The sequence below is a fragment of the Leucoraja erinacea genome, chromosome 29 (assembly GCF_028641065.1).
Source record: "Leucoraja erinacea ecotype New England chromosome 29, Leri_hhj_1, whole genome shotgun sequence".
Lineage (NCBI taxonomy): Eukaryota > Metazoa > Chordata > Chondrichthyes > Rajiformes > Rajidae > Leucoraja > Leucoraja erinaceus.
Window position 1 is genome coordinate 13,123,607 of NC_073405.1, and position 20,354 is coordinate 13,143,960.

At 41.5% G+C, this 20,354-nt stretch overlaps 1 protein-coding gene across 1 annotated transcript in view; it reads right to left on the reverse strand.

Annotated features, from left to right (window-relative positions):
* LOC129711183 (tyrosine-protein kinase ZAP-70) overlaps positions 1 to 20,354 on the reverse strand; it is a 70,602-nt gene that overhangs the window by 22,421 nt on the left and 27,827 nt on the right. Inside the window, exons 3-9 of the mRNA XM_055658644.1 lie at positions 12,087 to 12,247; positions 8,656 to 8,794; positions 7,291 to 7,372; positions 5,302 to 5,333; positions 4,166 to 4,226; positions 3,297 to 3,468; positions 415 to 621 (exon numbers count right to left, since the gene is read on the reverse strand). Coding sequence (XP_055514619.1) covers positions 415 to 621; positions 3,297 to 3,468; positions 4,166 to 4,226; positions 5,302 to 5,333; positions 7,291 to 7,372; positions 8,656 to 8,794; positions 12,087 to 12,247 — 854 coding nt within the window. The remainder of the gene's footprint in view (positions 1 to 414; positions 622 to 3,296; positions 3,469 to 4,165; positions 4,227 to 5,301; positions 5,334 to 7,290; positions 7,373 to 8,655; positions 8,795 to 12,086; positions 12,248 to 20,354) is intronic.

Here is a 20,354-nt window from a genome sequence, read left to right on the forward strand (position 1 = left end):
GGGAAAGATTTAATAGGAACCTGAGGTGCAACTTTTTAACACAGTGATGGATATATGGAACGAGCTGCCAGAGGGGGTAGTTGAGGCAGGTACTATAACAATATTCTCAGTGGATCAGGAAGCATCTGTGGAGCTGACGTTTTGGGTCAGGCCCCTTCTTCAGACTGGACCCCAAACATCCTGTGTCCATTCCCTCCACAGATGCTGCCTGACCCACTGAGTTCCTCTTGCATGTTGTGTTTGGCTCACTGTCCTTGCATTATTTTTGGAAGAGGTTTTCAGCATTGATTTCCAAATGTGTAGCTGTCCCATCTATTTTCACAGAATTCAGATGTGTCCTGGGAGTAAGTACGCATTAATAAATGGAATGTAATTTGATCCAACACTCAACTTCTTACTTTAGGGAATACTCACTTTTTGCCAGACAGAAATTTGTTAAGTGGTCCTCCTGCAGCCATCTCCATCACCAACATCAGATGTTCTGCTTGACACACTCCAATTATTCGCACAATATAAGGGTTGTCCAGTTTCTGCATGAATTCAGCTTCTTTCATTAGCTCATCCTTCAGTGATTTTTCATTGTCATTTTTCAGCACTTTGATAGCAACGTCAATCTGCTTCCTTGATTAAAAAATTAAATAGACATATAACAGTCATACTATTTACAACACGTTATACAAACAATGAAGCTCAACGTGCTGGTAACTGCACTAAGGCAGTCAGACTCGCCCTTCCCCCTTCTGACTGAAAACTAACTTGTATTTCTTTCTTTCCCAAAGGGCCCTGGACTTAAAATGTTAACAGTTTCTCCTTCACGGATATTACCTGACATTTTGGGCATTTCCAGGATTTTCTGAATTTATTATTAAACAGGAATTGTCTCATCTCAAGATTGTACGTGTACCAAGTCCGTGTAATTTATTACATCAGTCGACCACTGTGCTTATTTATTTTCAGTTGTCCTTAAGTAGATTTTCTAATGTAGTAATTCACCCTGTGTCCCAGCCCCACTGACACTCCCCATCCCAGATGGGAAAGAATGAACCTGCTACTATTCTGCACTGTGTGAGAAAACACAGTTGCAACTGGGCCTTTGGAAGCAAGACGAAGAACAACCCAATGGCCTTGACTGAAGGTAAAGTTGGTTTTGCATGCGGTTGAAGCTGCAATTGACTTTCATATATTTATCTCTTTTAGTCAAAGACATTTAAAAACTAATGAACTTATTCTAAATCATTTTAACCTTAATGAAAATGCATACAAAGATGTAGAAGTGATTAAAATTATTTAAATTATTTTAAAAATAACTTCCTTTCACAGGCCAAGAATTTCCAACTGAAATGAATGAAGCTCACAATTCTACACTCTTTACCGGTAATTAAGCATTTTGAGGTTCTGTGCGTGGCTGACAAGACCATATTTATTATTCATTCCCAATTGGCACTGAGGCGGTGGTTGTAAACCCCCTTTGAATGGCTGTGAATATGTTCTTACAGAGAACAGCTCTGACAGGGCTATTGAAGGAGGAGTAAATTTGGAAAAGCCAGCTACGTTGAAAGAGCAACGATATATTTCCTAATCAGGATGGAACGTAACCTAGCGGTGAATCAGCACGAGTTGGTATTCCCATAGATTGCCATCCTTGTCATTCTAGGTGGTAGCAGTCATGAGTTTGGGAGGCGGTGTCGGAATAGCCTGGGCTATTTTGTGTGTTTTGTAGATGGTGCAATCCGCAGTGTGTTTTGTAGATGGTGCAATTCGTAGCCACAGTAAGCCACTGGTGGAGACAAATAATATTTTGGGTGGTTGTTGAAGTGCCAATCAAATGGGATGCTTTGTACTGGATGGTGCAAATTTCCTCAGAGATGTTGGGAACATCTGGACAAGGTGAAAGTATTCTATCACACTCTTAAGCTTTTAGGAATCAGGGAGTGAGTTGCTCAGCACAGAACATCCAACCTCTGACCGCTCTTGTAGCTGGTCCAGTGGTGTTTCTAGAAAACGGTGACTCATAGGACATTGATGGTAGCAGACTTGGCAATGGTAATGCCAGTTAATGTCAAGAGTAAATGGTTACACTCTCTCTCATTGGAAATGCTTGATGCCTGTCATTTATGTGGCACAAATGTTACTTCCCGTATATCAGCCCACATTTTGCTTAATCTTGTTGCTCATGGCCTCGTGGCCCGTTTCAATTGCTGATGGTTATGAATAAGAAATGAACATTGAGCAAGTATCAGAAAACATCTGACCTTATGATGGAAGGAAGGTCATTGATAAAGCAGCTGAGGATGGTTTGAATGAAGACTCAGCTCCAGGATCTCCTGCTGTACCACCTGGGGTTGGGATCATTGACCTCCAGCAGTCACAATAAACTTTCTTTGGTGGAGATATCATGCCAACCTCTGGAGCGCTTCCTTTTGCTGTCCATCTAATAGCCAATTTCACCAGGTCTCGATGCCACACTCAGTTAAATGATTAGGGCAGTCACTCTCACCTCACCTTCAGAATAAGCTCTGATCTAAGTTTGGACCAAGACTTTGAATGTGGTGTGGAGCTGAGCAGTCTAGGTGAAACTCAACTAGGCATCGGTGGGCAGGTTATTCAACAGCACCTTCCATCAGTTTACTGAGACAGAGTGGACTGTAGAGAAGTGATTATCTAGATTTGAGATAAGTTCATGTTGTAAGAGCAGAATTGCTCTTAGGTAAGTAAGTCTACTCTGCCATTCAATCATGGCCGATTTATCTTTCCCTTTCAACCACATTCTCCCGCCTTCTCCCCATAACCTCCGACACCCATATTAATCAAGAGACACCCCACTTTTACCGAAAGGTACATATGGTCATGCTTCCAAGATGTTAATCTGTATTGCTGTATCTAGTGCTCTCAACTATTTCTTCATTTCATGTCTGACCAGAACTTTATCTGGAACCCAGCGATGGAGAATAGTGACAGATCCAATGTAATTTATCACTCACTGTCCTGGACCAAATGGGTTTGTGTTATTCTGATGTTGACTTCCATTGGAATGACAGAAGCCCTGGCCACAGGCAGAAAATATGCCCCAAAATATATATAATTTGGTTTTGATTGAATTTCTTACATTTTAATTATCATTACTTACATCAACCTTGCTAGGTTGGTTTATTTGATATTCTTTCATCATTTTGATTTCTTAATTTCTTACTCATTTCTTTGTCTGTTATGTATCCCGTGGCAGGTTGAATGACCATTGTTGACTGGTTTGATCAATGCACCCTGAGATTTGTTAATTTTACGGACAAACTACTTACTTCCTCATCTTATACACCCCTTTTTTAACACAGCCAAAGTTGCCAGATCCCAGCTCCACTTCATCAATCATCAGGCATTCTCGCTTCAGGTACAACTTCTTATCTTTTAACTCTTCAGGGTCGCTGTAAGGGCTGACATATGATTCTGTATCCATAGGAAGGGTTCGGCGGCCTGTCCAGAAATAATATGTAGATTAATTTAACATTTGAGTTTAAACCACATTTTAAACTCCTTACTCTGAATCTATTTTGAACTCAAAATGCAATATTTAACTCATCCAATCATCATCAAAATACCTAACATTGGGCCTCATACAGAATTCAACACCTTCCTGTCACACATGGCAGTCTTACAGGTTGCTGAGTCTCAAGTGAATTTGTGTGTGAAGCTGAAGACATCTGCAATGTATGAGCCACACAGATGAAGAAAGGATCAACACCTTCAGGAGAGTGAATGAAAGAAAATAAAAATAAAATGCCATGAAATGTATAATTGTATCTTGCTTCACCATTTTGCCTTTAATTATCTGTATAATGATTACAGACAAAGTGTGGATTGAGTCACTAACTATCAAAAACTTAGATGCCAATAGCAGCTAGAATATAGCTGCCAATCTTCTGCGCTCATTCAGGTTATGACCACAAGCAAAACTTCTAAACGAAGACATGCCAACTGCCTTTGTCTATTTTTGCAGCATTTGGTGCTCATCACTATGTTACTACAGGTACAAGCATGCAGAAAGCAGTAATGGACCACTTCACAACTGGTTGAGACTGCAGTTCCCAAATGCCGTCATTAATCACCGAATCAGAGTGGAAACATTCTCAATCCTGAGGAATTGGCTAAGAAGGGGAGACTAATAGCTCACCTTGAATTGGATCCGGTGTATATCCATCAAGGTTGCAGGTAAGACTGGCAGCACCAAGTCTCTGAAAGTTTAACATCAATATTATCAACATTCTCAAACATGAAAAAGAGTAAATATGAAGTTCAACACTAACAATATTTAGGTCTAATGTAGGTACATTTGTAATGGTGTGATAAATCCCAATTACACTCATACATCCTTAAAGGGCACTGAAAATTAATGCAATGGTATGGATTTTCCTTCCTTCAGATTATTATTACTGCTGGTGAAGTTAAAATATTTAAGAAACCTAAATACATTTAAAATTATCTTAATGTTTCCCTCTCTTAATCCCTTTCCATCTTGCCCATTTTTCTGTTTCACATTCCGAACTAGATTTGGGACAATTCAATATTCTATTTAGCACAATATGCAGAAACGTGAGATACCTAACATGCATTCAGTCTGCTCAATTCAAGTGGAATATAACTCTTGGCTACATTCAGATGGGTTTCAAATGCTGCTGAGAGTTCATTGCAATGACATTACTCTTCAATAACAAAATCCATAAGATGTCTGTGGACAAGTGGAAGTGGAGTAAGTCACTGGGCTTTTTTTCTCATCAACACACAAAGCAAATCAAAAAGCAAACTCTGTGAATGCAGGAAATCTGAAACAGCAAAAGAAGATATTGTAAATATGTACCAAGTCAGGCAGCATCTGCCGAAAGGGAAGGTTTCTGAATGAAGGTCATGAACTTTCCATGGATGCTGCCATCCTGATGCATTGTCTCGATCTGAAATGTTGACTATACCTTTGCCTCTACAGATGCTGCTTGACCTACTGAGGTCATCCAGCAGTTTCAGAAGGTTTCGGCCCGAAACGTTACCTATTTCCTTTGCTCCATAGATGTTGCTGCACCCGCTGAGTTTCTCCAGCATTTTTGTGTACCAGCAGTTTACATCTTGCCCCATATTCCAGTATCTGCAGCCTCTTGTGTCTCCAGCAAGTTGATAAATATTACAAAAAGAAATATTGAAAATGTAGGCTATATATCTAAATGGAGAGTTCTTTCAGATAGGCTGCACAGATGTCATCAGTTATGTTAGCGTAAGCAGTCAGTTGTGCATGTACCTATCATAAAAAAAGATACTTACATTCCTAGGAAGTGATGGAGGTTTTACTGGATCTGTGAAGCAATGGGAATTAAAATGAATGCATTGTATTTTCTTTTGAAATCAATTAGACTTCGATTATACACGTTTTCATTCTTCTTCTTTTGTGGACCTTCACATTTCAGAATTCAATTTAGCACAATTATTTTTCTCCTTCTTGTCTACCTTTGATTCTTTCCTCACAAAGACAGGGCGGGCCAACAAATTAAAATTCTAATTGCAGCTTCCACCATCACCCTCTGCTTCCTTCCAAGAGGCCAATATTCTATCCATTCAGCTATCTCTCCTTGGATCCCATGCAATCTAACCTTCCAGAGCAGCCTGTCATGGCAAGTTTCCGACTCTTCCAGTGTCCAACTTTCCATTACCATTACTACACAGGTAAGTAGGAGTGATCTTAGGCAGACCAAGTAGAACAGATGTTCCGGTCATTATTTCAAGTTCAATAGGTTCTTTATTGAAGTCGTTGTACAAACAAAGAGACGAATGTACCAGGTTTTCCTTATTCTGCATATAAGTTGCAGCTAGCTGTTCGCCCTACATAACATAAGTTATGGCCAACATGCCATTCGCTTTCTTCACTGCCTGCTGTACCTGCATTCTTGCTTTCATTGACTGATGAACAAGGACCCCCCAGATCCCGTTGTACTTCCCGTTTTCCCAACTTGACACCATTTAGATAGTAATTTGCCTTCCTGTTTTTGCTACCAAAGTGGATAACCTCACATTTATCTACATTAAATTGTATCTGCCATGCATCTGCCCACTCACCCAACCTGTCCAAGTCAGCCTACATTCTCATAGCATCCTCCTCACAGTTTACATTGCTACCCAGCTTTGTGTCATCTGCAAATTTGATAATGTTACTTGTAATCACTAAATGAAGTCACATAATATGAACTCACATAATATGTTTTATTTACAGTGATAATAAAGTCCAGCACCACACAAGGGCGGTGTCCCTCATCGTCAGGGCACATGTCTGGTGGCTCTGGCAATCTCAAGCTTGTCCTAAGCAGCTCAGTGCTGGTCTCAAGGAGGAGGTGTGGCGATCTCAGGCTTCTCCCTGCAGTTCACTCTTGCCTCAAGAGAGGGCGTTGTTGGTCGTTATTCTGGCAGCTCAACTTTGGGCTTGAAGAGGCGATGCTGGTGATCACTGGGTTATCCTGGCAGCTCATGCATTGTCTCTATGTCTTGGCGCTGACCCATGTTGTCTGTGACCAGGAAGCAACACTGGCATCTCAGGCTTGCCCCAGCCACTCAGTCTTACCCTCAGTCTAATCCCATAATTGCCAATGTTATTATTTTCTAAACTACTGATTCTGGCTCCTTCTGCACTAAAACTGTGAAAAAATTGCATGGCTTCTTCCCCTCAGAGGCCGAATTGCAAGGTGCAAGTAAGTCTTACTTCATTCTTCTAAATACAATACGCCCAGTTCACAAAGAAATAACTGAGATTGTTGCCCCATTGCTCCTGATTCAACGTGGAAAGAATAAGGCCTAGTGCTGGTCAATTACTAATTTCACTGTTATATACTGTTGCCTATTTCCTTCGCTCCATAGATGCTGCCTCACCCGCTGAGTATCTCCAGCATTATTGTCTACCTTCGATTTTCCAGTTTCTGCAGTTCCTTCTTAAACACGTTTATAATTGTTAATTATCTTTTGAAGTACCACAATGCATGTTAGCAATGTAATCATATTTCCTCACACATTCTTGCACACTCACAGACACATCACAGACGCTTATAGTTTCCTATATATACACCCGGGCTGCTCCCCGCCCCCCATTACCCCCTCCATTGTATACAGACACCTCTAAAATGTTTTAAAAAACCTGTTTAATATACAAAAGCCAATTATGTCATGTGAATGGTTATTGACAAAAGAGAGATAGAATTAATCATAGTAGGTGAACTGCAACTACTTGAATAGAACAGTCTTACTCCATTGATCGATGTTGATGCTTACCAGCAGGTTGGTTAGGGTTACTGCAGGCTTCACGTAGCACAGTTATCACTCCATCGGACTTAAGCTTTAGATATTCAACCAGCTTTAAAAGGAAACAACATTTCAGTGTGGTATCAAAAAAGCACATGGAAGTAAATCTGATTCACTGCTCAATTCGGGTCTTTAACATTTAACTTGGAGGTTTGAATAATTTTGTAAATTAACTTTATGTTTATCTGACTGACAATGGCAGGATGACATAATAGAAACTAATAAAAGGATGAAAGGATGGAACTAGTTGAAAAGTTGGAGAAATGCAGAGTTTCTCCAATTGTCATGGGCACTAGAGAAATAAGACTGAAAACAAAGTATTAGTTCAGGTATTCGTCCAGTAATCATCTCTGAATTGTTTCCAAGGCATTAACATCCATCCTTAAATCAGGACCTCAAAGTAGTATACAGTGTTCAAGATGTGGTATCCCCAATGTCCAATATAATTGAAGCATAACATCCCTATTTTTGAATTCATTTTTACTTGTAATAAGCCACATAATTCTGTTGGATTTCCTTATCTATGTTACTAAAAGTCTGATCTTGACCACTTCCTGTTGTTTTATATTTTAGAAACAACATTGCCACTTAAGGCTGTGATTTTTGGCCATCTTACTCAGAGTCCCCCACCGCTGCGCAGGACAAGAGAATTTTGCCCATCGATGAAAAATAAAAGAGTTATTAGTGTTTTAAAAATGTTGAGATTCTCTCTCCTGAAGGCCACGCCCCTTCTGGACGGACTATAAAACCCGTGTTGAGTGCCTCAGTCAGTCTCTGCAAGATGGGGGAGCGAGAGGGTCATGTCTCTCAGTCTGAGCTGTGAATAACACTGAACACATGTCTGCCAAACTGTGAGTGGTTTTACTGACCTGTCAGTGCCTTAATGTGGTTTGAAAATATAGTTTGGAAATGCTAACGCTGTGTTGCTTTTGGTTTGGAAATGCTAAAGCTGTGTTGTCTTTGTTTTGGAAATGCTAAAGCTCTGTTGCCTTTGGTTTAGAAATGCTATTTGTTTTTGTACGCTCCATTTTGTGCCAAATGTTCAAATAATTAATTTCAACATTTCAAAATATTAACCCATCATCTGGCAGTAACCCACCAGTTTTAGAAGGTTAAAGATTCAGCTTCCAAGGCACTTTTCTTCCTGCACAGCGTTGAAAATGACTTACAATATACTTCAATAGAACATTATCATCCATACATAAATTTTGAATGTTTAATATTGAATAATATTGTCTGCAGGGTCCAACTAATATATTGTATCTTTCCCATTTTATTAATGCATAATCTTAAATATCTTTGAAAAATGTAGATATAAGAACGATTGTTATAAACCTGCCAAAGAGTATCAAATTTCGATCCATCGGGAATGGAAAATTTTCCGGCTTTATCCAAATCTATTCTGTAATGGTAGGATGTTTTCCCATAGAGCAGAGAGAGAGCATACGTTCCAGATTCTTGACGTTGTCTGAGCCTGGAACAAGCGCAAAAAACAATGTCTTAGCTGACTTTATAGGTTGTTTTAAATCTGTGTAAAATTATTTAGAAAGAACAAAACAAGATATTATTTGCTAGGAGAAAAGCGAACATCTCATGGTAGTGGACGTGACGTTTCAGGTCAACTGAAGACAGGTCCGACCCGAAACGTCACTAGACCATTCCCTCCGCTGAAGGTTCCAGCATCTGCAGTTCCATATGTCTCCATCTCATGGTAGTGTTGGACACCATACTGGTCTGAATCACACGTTATATTCTGCATCAAATCATTCTTCAAAACAGACTGGTGGTCAGAAAGAGAAAACCTCTGGACCATCCAGTATAACTCCATCTCTCCTAATACAGTTTGGCTGCAAGTCTGTGATCTTTGATCTCCTTCAAGGCTCTGCAATGGTCTGCAACAGGAAGATGCTATCATATCCTGACAAATATAAAACGATGCGAGGCACAGATCGGGCAGACAGTCAAAACTTTATTCCCAGGGTGAATATGTCTGAGCATTGTGGGCGTAGCTTTTTTAAGGTGAGAAGGGCAAAGTTTAAAGGAGATGTGCAGAGCAAGTTTTTTTTATACAGAGAATACTGGGTGCCTGGAACATGCTGCCAAGGGTTGGTTGTAGGCAGGTACCATAGTAGCATCAAAGAGGTTTTTGGATACGCATTATGGATATGCAAGGAATGGAGGGATATGGATCACATTACTTTAATTCAGCATTGTGTACAGGAAAGGGCATGTTCCTGCGCTGTACTGTTCTAGATTCTAAACAACTGACCTGTGAATACACTGGATTTGTCTTTGAGTTTCTATCAGTAGTTCGGAGGCTATTATTTCACAACAGGTATTAAAATATGCTTTGCTTTCCACAAAGACAATGTGTTCATTTGGAGACAGTTATAGTCATAGATTGATACAGTGTGGAAACAGGCCCTTTGGCGCAACTTGCCCATACCGGCCAACAATGTCCCAGTTACACTAGTCCCACTTGCCTACGCTTGGTCCATATCCCTCCAAATCTGTCCTATCCATGTACCTGTATAACTGTTTCTTAAATGATGGGATAGTCCCAGCATCAACTACCTCCTCTGGCAGCTTGTTCCATATACTCACCACCCTTTGAGTGAAAAATTGACCCCTCGGATTCCTATTAAATCTTTTCCCCTTCACCTTGAACCTATATCCTCTGGTCCTCAATTCCCCTACTCTGGGCAAGAGACTGTGCATCTACCCAATCTATTCCTCTCATGATTTTGTACACGTCTATAAGATCATCCCTTATCGTAGTGCGCTCCATGGATTAGAGACCCAGCCTACTTAACCTCTCCCTATAGCTCACACCCTCTAGTCCTGGCAACATCGTCGTAAACTTTTCTGTACTCTTTCAAGCTTGATAATATCTGTCCTATATTTCCTGCCCAGAACTACACACAATATTCTGAATGGGGTCTCACCGTCTTATACAACTGCAACATGACCTCCAAACTTCTATACTCAATACTCTGAATGATGAAAGCCAAACGGTCAAAAGACTTTTTGACCACCTTATGATTTGACCTTCAAGGAATCATGCACCTGTACTGCTAGATCCATTTGCTCTACAACACTACCCAGAGGCCTACCATTTACTGTGTAGGTCCTGTCCTTGTTCGACGTCTCATAATGCAACATATTCTCTGTATTAAATTCCATCAACCATTCCTCCGCCCACCTGGCCAGTCGATCCAGATCATTTCACAGTCATCTTCACTGTCTGCAAAACCACTGACTTTTGTTTCATCAGCAAACTTGCTAATCTTGCCCTGTATGTTCTCATTCAACTCATTGACGAAGATGACAAACAGTAATGGGTCCAGCACCGAACCCTGAGGCACACCACTAGTCATAGGCTTCCAGTCCGAGAAGCAATCTTCCAACCATCACCCTCTGCTTCCTTCCAATTTGCTATTAATTCAGTTATCTCTCCTTGGATCCCATGCAATCCATCCTTCCAGAGCAGCCTACCATGTGGAACCTTGTCGAATGCCTTACTCAATCCGTGTACACAACATCTACAGCTCTGCCCTCATCGACCTTTTTGGTCACATCTTCAAAAAAATCAATCTGATTTGTGAGACACGACCTCCCAAGTACAAAACCATGCTAACTATTCCTAATCAGCACTTGCCCATCCAAATGCCTGTATAACCTATCCCTCAGAATACTCTCAAGTAACTTTCCAACTACAGATGTTAAGCTCACCAGCCGATGGTTCCCAGCATTTTTCCTGCAGCCCTTTTTGCACATTTGCCACCCTCCAGTCTTCCAGCGCCTCTCCTGTATTTAAGGACGTCTCGCAAATTTCACCCAATGGCAAGTTCAATAATTATTTTGCTCATTTTATTTTAAATATTAACATTGATATATAATACTTTATTAGACATCTTATTTAAGCCATAAATAACCATGTCACCATTTTTACTTTTGCAATGAACATTATTATTTTCTTAACTATTTGATGTTTCTTTCACAAATCTACTTTTGTGTCCTTTAATAACCTTTGTTGTTCTTAGTGAATATTAATTTTATTTCATAATGTAGATTTTGGACACATATATTAGTTAGTTTATAATAACTTTCCCAACAGCTTGAGCAGAGACAACGGATGATGCACATTCCAGTCCCCAGAGACAAATTCTAGAGTTCTACAATTCCAATCTGATCAACCCATTGTTGCTTTCCTGATTCAATGTTAGTGTTGATGTGGCCGCATGAGAAACTACAGATGCTAAAATCTTGAGCAACCAACAAACAAACTCAGCGTAATTCAGCGGGTCAGGCAGATGAAGGGTTCTGACCTTAAACCAGGGCTGTCTTAACGCATGGGCACGCTGGGCAGTTGCCCGGGGCCCCACGGGCATAGGGGCCCTATGCTAATCTATGTATTGTAGAATGTTATTGTAGAACATGAAAACGGAGAAGAACATCGTAAGTGCAAGACTGCATATTTGATTCAGCACAAAGAAACTGGAAGTGTAGGGCCTCAGTGCACTGCTTTCCCGGGGGCCTATAATGCTGTTAAGACGACCCTGCCTGAAACGTCACCTGTTTGTTCCCACTACAATGCTGCCTGGCCCTCCAGAACTTTGTATTCTGTACAGACATGGATGTTTGTGTTTGTGAGATGATGAAGAATAATCATGCTAGATTAACAGAGCCCTCCATAGTTCAATCAACCTGTCCATATTTGATCCTGTTCTTTAAAGTGAATATACACCCCAAATGCCAGAACTTACAAGAATTTCCCATCAGGTTGTGCCCCAGAGTAGAGACGGCGCTCTGCCTCTTCACGGGTGGCCATGCCATGATACCAACCCATCTTCTCATGTGCTGTGGTTGCAATCAGTTTCTGCAACTGTGGAGCTTGGCTGATAATTGCTTGTTCCAGTGCCTCGCCCTGTGAAGGAAAACAAGATGATCGCAGCTAAATAATTCTGTATCCTATTTATTTAATTCTGGGCATCACACCCAGGCATATCTTAGTTTTATTTGCAAACCTGAGGATTTTCCCTCCAACTCGTTAATGACAATGTGTTGCATCTCTCCCTGCTGCTGCTGCTGGAGCCTGAGCAGATATCTATCATTAGATAGACACAAAGTGCTGGAGTAACTCAGCGGCTCAGGCAGCATCTCTGGAGATAGATGCCTACACACAGATATCTATTTTAATTATTTTATTTATTTACACAAATGTGATCGATTATTTATGGAGACCATTATTTGCACATCAATACTGCTGTATGTTACCATGTATGTAGAGCAAGTAATTAACAAGGCTAATGGGATATTGCCTTTGTTGCAACGGGTACAGAATATAACGATAGGGAAGATCTGGTGGCATGTTTACAAGACACCTGTAGGACTACACTTGGGGTACTGTGTACAGCTTTTGTCTCCCTATTAAAGGAAGGACGTGACTGTATTGGAGAAAGTACAGGTAAGATTCATTTGGTGGATCCTGGCATGAATATGTTGACATCTCAGATCTCGGACATCTCAGTAATGCTCTACATATATCTGGATGAAGAGGTTTGAAAATTCTTGATAAGGATGCATTAAATCTCAGATCCCGGATAGTTATGAGTTTATTTTCCCAGTCTTTAAACCCGTCTTTTTATAATATGCAATGCAATAGCAACCATTTCCCCTAAATTTTATTCTAATGACCACAAAGTAACTGATTTTGGTTAGCAGGTTAAAACATCAAATTGTACATAAGGAAGAATTTCCCAGTTGGGGATGCAAGAACCGGAGGATATAGGTTGAAGGTGAGAGCGGAAAGATTTAGTAGGAATCTGAAGGGCAACTTTTTCACACAGGTGGGTTTACGGAATAAGCTGCCAGAAGTAGTAGAGGCATGTACTACAACAACTTTTAAAACACATGTACAGCAACATGGATAGGAAAGATTTAGTGGGCCAAACATGGGCAAATGGGATGTTTAGTTGGGGCATCTTGTTTGGCATGAGTGAGCTGAGCCGCTGATCCTATTTCCGTGATGACTTGAAGACTCTATTAAATTTATGGACGCACAAGAGATTGCAGGTGCTGGAAACTGAAGCAAAAATCAAACTGCTGTAGGAACTCAACAGATCAAGCAGTATCTGTGGTGACAAAGGGATGGTTGACAATTTGAGCCATTATCCTGTATCAGGACTGAGAGTGATGAGGGTCCACCATAGGTATTGACTTTCTCACCATCTATTGGAAGTGCTGCCTTAGAAAGGCAGCCAGCATCATCAAGGACCCACACCACCCTGGCCACGCTTTCATTCAAATCCTGCCATTGGAAAGAATGTATAGGAGTCTAAAAGTGTGTCCTTTCGGTTGAGGAACAGCTTCATTCTAACAACCATCTGGCTACTGATCATTACAAATATCAACTAAACTCCAAATTTCAAACTGTTGCACCAGGGACTTCAGGATTTTGCTTTGTTTTGCACTAATATTGTTTTCTTTAATTGCACTTTTTAATTTTATTTTATTATGTTATCTATAAAATAATGTGTTTACAGACCTGTTTTGCTGCTTCCAATATGAATTTCACTGTTCCGTTTCGGTACTTATGACAATTCACACTTGAGGGCAGATAGGCCGAATAAATAGGAGAGGGGGAGGGATGAGCCAGGAGACTGTGGTTATTAGGTGGATGAGGAGGGGTGAGGGATCATGATGAGCCAGGTAGGAGAGGGAGAAGGAGGGATAGATTTGGGAGAAAGAATATAAGGTAATCATTAATAAATAACCCAATGAGTGGTTAGAATTTAAAACTTACTGTCACAAGGATTAGCTTATATGGGACATCTTGGTCGAGTGGATGAGTTGGGCCAAACAGCCTATTTCCATGCTGTATGACTCTATGGCCAGTTGTGATCATACAGATTATATAGATTTGTGTACTCTCTGAACTACAGTAAAGCTAATAGGACTTGACGTTTCAATCCCTGTAGTAAGTCAACACTCTTGATATTTGCGGTGGGATTGGAGTTGTGAAAGGTAGGGTAGGTACATCATCGGGGTCATCAGGTGGGCACCCTCCTTCTTTGACGTTTCATTGATAAGCCCACAACGTCTCCAGAGGGCTCAACAGTGATACCTGGCGTCCCAGGTACACCCCCCTCAATTCCATGCCCTCCTGTCTTAATCTTGCAGCCCAATTGTTATCTTTCCCTTTGATCCAAAGCCAATTGCTGCTTTTTTCTGAAGAATTTGATAATTTGCTTGTTGGAGGGAGCGACCCCTCACCCCCATTTTCTTCAATAGCCTGGTCGTAGATGTTGCAACAAATCCCCTGCATCCCACTTCTACAGTGAAAATCTTGGTCTTCCAGCCATTCTGGGCAGCTTCAGTTGCCAGTTCAGAGTACTTGGTCTTTTTCCTCTCATAGGTTTCTTCAACACCATCTTCCCATGGAACTGTCAATTCCACAATGTATGCCAACTTGGGTGTTGTGGACCACAGTACCATGTCTGGCTGGAGCCTAGCCACAAAATCTGGGGGAAACACAAGTTTTTTTTCCAAGTCCACTTCCATTTTCCAATCCCAAGCAGGCTGCAGAATGCTTGCATCCATTGATGTTATCTAGTGCTCTGGCGGTTGGCCTGCTGGTATAAATGTTGTGAAGTGGACATTTCCTGCTGATGTTTGTGGGGAAGCATTTGTGATCGTTCGCCTCTGTTCCAGGATTGATGCCAGCTGTCTGAGAACTTGGTTATGCCGCCAAGTGTAACGCCCTTGGGCAAGACTCGTGGTGCATCCTGTTAATGTGATGCAGATGCTTGGCAAAGGGAGCAAGCGAGGTCTTCTCCGAGCCACTGCTTCAGGTTCTGGGGTGATGGTAGAACATCATAAGAGTCTCTGATGCCAAAATTCCATTTGCCAGATGTCACACCATCTGAGTTTCCTCTTTAGCAGGCTCTCCCAGTTAGCCCATTGGCCCTGCTCGGCCATTGAGACAGCCTTGGCCTGTCGCTCTGCCTCCTCCCATCTTCTCACCTCCTCCATCACGAGCCATCTCTTCTGCACTGATGCTGCCTTGTGCCATTGAGGAGCTTTTGGGAAGTGCCCGAGCCCGGCTCTCCCATGTTGGACTTGGCCAACCACATCCCGGAAATGAAGACTTAGCACTCTGAACAGCTTCAGATGGAGTCCACTTCCTCCCCGTTGCCACATGGGGGGGGGGGGGGGGGGGGGGGGGGGGCTGTTCGAATAACAGTATCTTCAGATTCAGTGAGGGTCATGGCCAGCCTTGCTTTAGTGCATTTGAACTCTTCCACACGCCCTGCAATGGGTAATTCCAATTTGCCACTCTCGCACAGTCCGACAGCACTTAAGCATTGTGGAAGTCCAAGCTACTGTTTCACATGTGTGCTGATCATTCTTTCCACCTTTTCTCCTTTGTTGATGGGGATTTCATACATAATTAAAGGCCACATGATTCTTGGTAGTATGCCAAATTGGAAGCACCACAGCTCGAGTTTTCCTGGTAGCAAGGTCTTGTTGATGCGAGCTATGTGCATGACGGTATCCTTTTTGAGTTGTTCAAACTGCTCGGTGTCCTTGAGCTTCACATCATCCCATCGGCCCAAGTTCTTCACCGGCATTTCTGAAACAGTTGGAACAGGTATTCCGTCAATATGAAATCTTTGATCCTTGACTTGATCTTTGACAATGGAGATGCTTCTGCACTTGCTGGGTTTAATCTTCATCCTTGCCCATGTGATGTTTTGATGAAGTTTTTCCAGAAGTCTCGTGGTGCAGGGGACAGTTGTTGTTATTGATGTTATATCATCCATATAGGCTCATATAGGTGGCAATCGCTGACCACACTGTAGACCTGTTCCTCCCACAAGCCATTTTGATGCTCTGATAATGAGCTCCATTGCCATAGTGAATTCAACACTCTTGACACTTGAGGGAAGATGGGCTGAATAAATAGGAGAGGGGGAGGGATGAGACAGGAGACTGTGGTTATGGGGTGGATGAGGAGGGGTTAGGGATCATGATGAGCCAGGTAAGAGAGGGAGGGGGAGGGATAGATTTGGGAGAAAGAATATAAGGTAATCATTAATAAATCCAATAACCCAATGAGTGGTTAGAATTTAGAACCTACTGTCACAAGAATTAGCTTATATGGGACATCTTGGTCGAGTGAACGAGTTGGGCCAAGCAGCCTGTATGCTGTATGACTCTATGGCCAGTTGTGATCATACAGATTATATAGATTTGTGTACTCTCTGAACTACAGTATACAGTGCACAACCCAACTGAATTACATTATCTGTGCATCCAAGTTTTGCAACTACTATCAGGAACACCAGCGTAAAGGTCAGAGAATATTGTCACATTCAAGTTATCATAGAAACATAGAAACTAGGTGCAGGAGGAGGCCATTCGGCCCTTTGATCCAGCACCGCCATTCATTGTGATCATGGCTGATCGTCCCCTGTCAATAACCCGTGCCTGCCTTCATTGAACCCGTGCCTGCCTTCATCGTGTTGAACCGTAGCGTTCTTTTGTGGGCATATTTTCCCATTGCTTTCTCATCTTTGGTCAATATCCAAAAATTACCGAGCTAACCAATTCTCCACAGGTGCATTCATATCAAGGTCATAGATCTCTGCCATTTCATTTGTGGCAATATATGATGCTTTGATCATCTTTAAAGTATCCTGTGAACAACACAACTAACCAGTAATCAAGCCAGATCAAGAATTGATCACAGACAATTATTCTGTAATTAAAAGACTTTACTGGAGGTAACATAATTTTTCTGTTGTGGTCTATCCCACCTAACAGCCTAACCTTTTACCTCAATTGTCTTTAACTGAATGATTTGAACTAAACCTTTTTCAAAAGATCTTGAACACTTGTTGAACCTGCTGAGTTAAAAAAAATATCGGATTTGAAATAGTGAAAGCCTAATGCTTGTTACGTAAATAATTCTGTAGGCATTTATTTGATTATGGCTCCACTCCCAAACCTTGGAGACTGGCAGCAAAAATGTTGATGAAATTGTAAAACATTTAATGCTGTGAGGAAGTTTCATTTTGTCATGATTAATCTGATGTTAAATCATTGTCAGAATAATCCTCCAGGGGGAGTGCCAATGCAACTTGACAAACACATTCCTGGCCTGCTGCAAAGACTCAAACCCAGAGTACTACTGCAAGAAAGTACAGGTAAGATTTGGAAGCTTTTATGCATGCAAGTGAAATAAACAACAACTATTCAAATATTATTTTTTTCATACCATGCACAACAATCTGTTAGTTGGAATAATCAGTATGAATGCAAAAACAATTCATAATGAATTATGGTGCAGAGTGCAATAAATCATTGAGCCTACCACTGTGAACAAGTCAATTGATACAGACAGTGGACTCTACTGACAAGGTTTATGAATGGCAACATGTAAAGCTATATCACACAGATTTAGATTTAGATTTATTATTGCCAAGATACAATGAAAAGCTTTGCTTTTGCATGCTATCCAATCATATCAAATAGTATTAGACTAATCAGTCAACTTTGATTGGTGCTATTTCTTGAACATTAGTATGGAAGGAGCAACAATAATCAAGTCTTCATTGATACTGCCCAATTCTATTACAGCTAACTCACTCCTCATTGCTTTGCAATTTTCTTTTGTTCAACTTTATGACTTTCTTTTCAGTTTAAACTATTTCACGTTCCATCTTAACTCAAACTTTGTATTAATACCGAATAACTTAATCACTTTGGAATGTTTCTCCAGTATCATCCACTGTCCCAAACTCATCACTTCGTGCAGGAAATTTGATGCCCAAAAAGCTTAAAGTAACAAAAAGATTTGAATGATCCTCATTGATGAATCACATGGGGCACAAAATTAAGATTAATCACAACTGCGGAAAATTCTGGAAACTTGAAGTAAATAATTAACATAATAGAAATTGCAGTAAAGCCAACACACTGTCTCAGATCTATACACTTCAGTAAGAGTGCTGTTATTGATTCTTTGACTCTTACTTCTTTCAAGAAATATTCAGCTCAATTGACAAGATTGTTTTAGAATTATTATGTGTGCTAATCATGCTCAAAAGTACCACATGTGTCTCTAAAATTCCTTTCTCCATTATATTAATTTGTTCATGTTACACAGAATAAAAGGTCAGAGAAAGGTTGGTCAGATGCATGCGTACACTTATAATTCACAGCATTCATATCGGGGGCCATGTTCTGACCCAGATTTGTCCCTTCATCAATTGAATCAGATTTCCAGCAGAGGAAGGGATGTGACAATAATGTCCTTTGTTAAAGGTGGAGTTTGAGAATGATGGTAGGATGGGAATTTTCAGATTGATGAAAAATAGACCTGATAAAATAGCTTTTATATGGATTGTTCATTTCAAACTTAATTTGTGAATTATGTGCTCATCAAATGTTCAGGAAAATGGGCAAAATTCCCTCAGAGAGAGAGATAGAGAGTGAGAGAGAGAGCAACAAGGAGGAGAGCTCTGCACTGGCAAACCCTTGCTGTTCTCTGCCTGTTGCACATTTCTTGCAGATTCGGGGAAGTCAAGGTTGAAACAAATGGAATTACAATCGAGGAACTTGTGGAAACAAGGAGCTCCAGATGCTGGGTCACCAACGGTCCTCAGAGGTGAAACAGAGATTCACGAGCATCACCCCTAACCGCATCTACTGCATCCGGTGTAAACTCTGTGACCATTTTGGTGAACACGTGCCCAGTCTGCCAAGACTACTGGATCTCCCGGTTGCTAACCATTTTAATTCCTTCTCCCATTCCCATCCTGAACTTTCTGTCTAGGGCCTCCTTCATTGGCAGAGTGAGGCCATATGCAAACTGGAGGAACAGCACCTCATATTCTGCTTGGGTAACTTACAACCCTGAATGTTGAATTATCTGATTTTAGGTAATGACACAACCCCACCCCCCCCTTCCCCCACCTCTTTCACCCCTTTGAATCCCCCATTCTCTCCCTTGTGCTTCACTTTTTTCAAGTGGTGGCGCTATTGATTGTGGCTGCCTCGCCTACAGCTGTCTGTCCTTTCATCCTTTTTGTTATTTTTAGTCTGTTTTAAAGTTTGTTTTTGGAGGTATTTTAGTCTTTTTTATGTGGGGGAGGGGGGGAGAGGGGGAAACTGTTATTCTTAGTCACTTCCTAGTCGAGGATGCGACTATTCTCCGAGCCGCATCTTCGCCCCTTCTTCGCGGCCTACCATCTGGATTGGCGCGGCCTTTCCTACCGGAGACCGGCCAGAGCTTCAGCTTCAGCAGCGGCGCAGCACTGGATTCCATCGCGGAGCGAGCGATGCCTTACCGGGTCGCCGTGTTGGAGCTCTGGAGTGCTGGGACTGCTGACCAACACCGTGGAGCTTTGACATCGCGAAGCCCTGGGATCTCTCGCTGAGGTCGCCAGCATTGAATCTCTGCCCAGCTCGGCCTGTGGACTTCGGAAGCCTGTGGACTTGGGTAGGAAGTGGCCGATGAGAGTGTTCATCCGTTTGAGGGCCTGAAACAAACATCGAGCCCATAGCGGCGACTGCGGAAGCCTCAATAGGCCCTGACCACAGGTGAACTGAGGAAGAGGACTGAACTTTGTTGCCTTCTATCACAGTGGGAAACGTTGATTCCGCTGTGGTGGGATGTTTTTTATGTTTTATGTTAAAATCTAAAGTGTTGTGTTTATCTTATTTGTGTGCTGCATGGTAACTCAAATTTCACTGCACCAATTGGTGTAAATGTCCTTTTGTCCTATTTTTGTCCTTTTTTTGGTCCTTTATTTTGTCCTGTGCCCCACCTGAACACAACTATTTATCCCCTCTCCCTCCACTTCCACCTGCATTCCTTCCTCTATCTTGTCCATGCAGTCCATATCCCTCTAATCCTTTCCTGTCAAATGTACTTAATGCTCCTGCCTCAACTACTTCCTCTGGTAGTTCATTACATGTACCCACTAGCTTCTGAGTGTTCCCCTTCAAGTTCCATTTAAATCGTT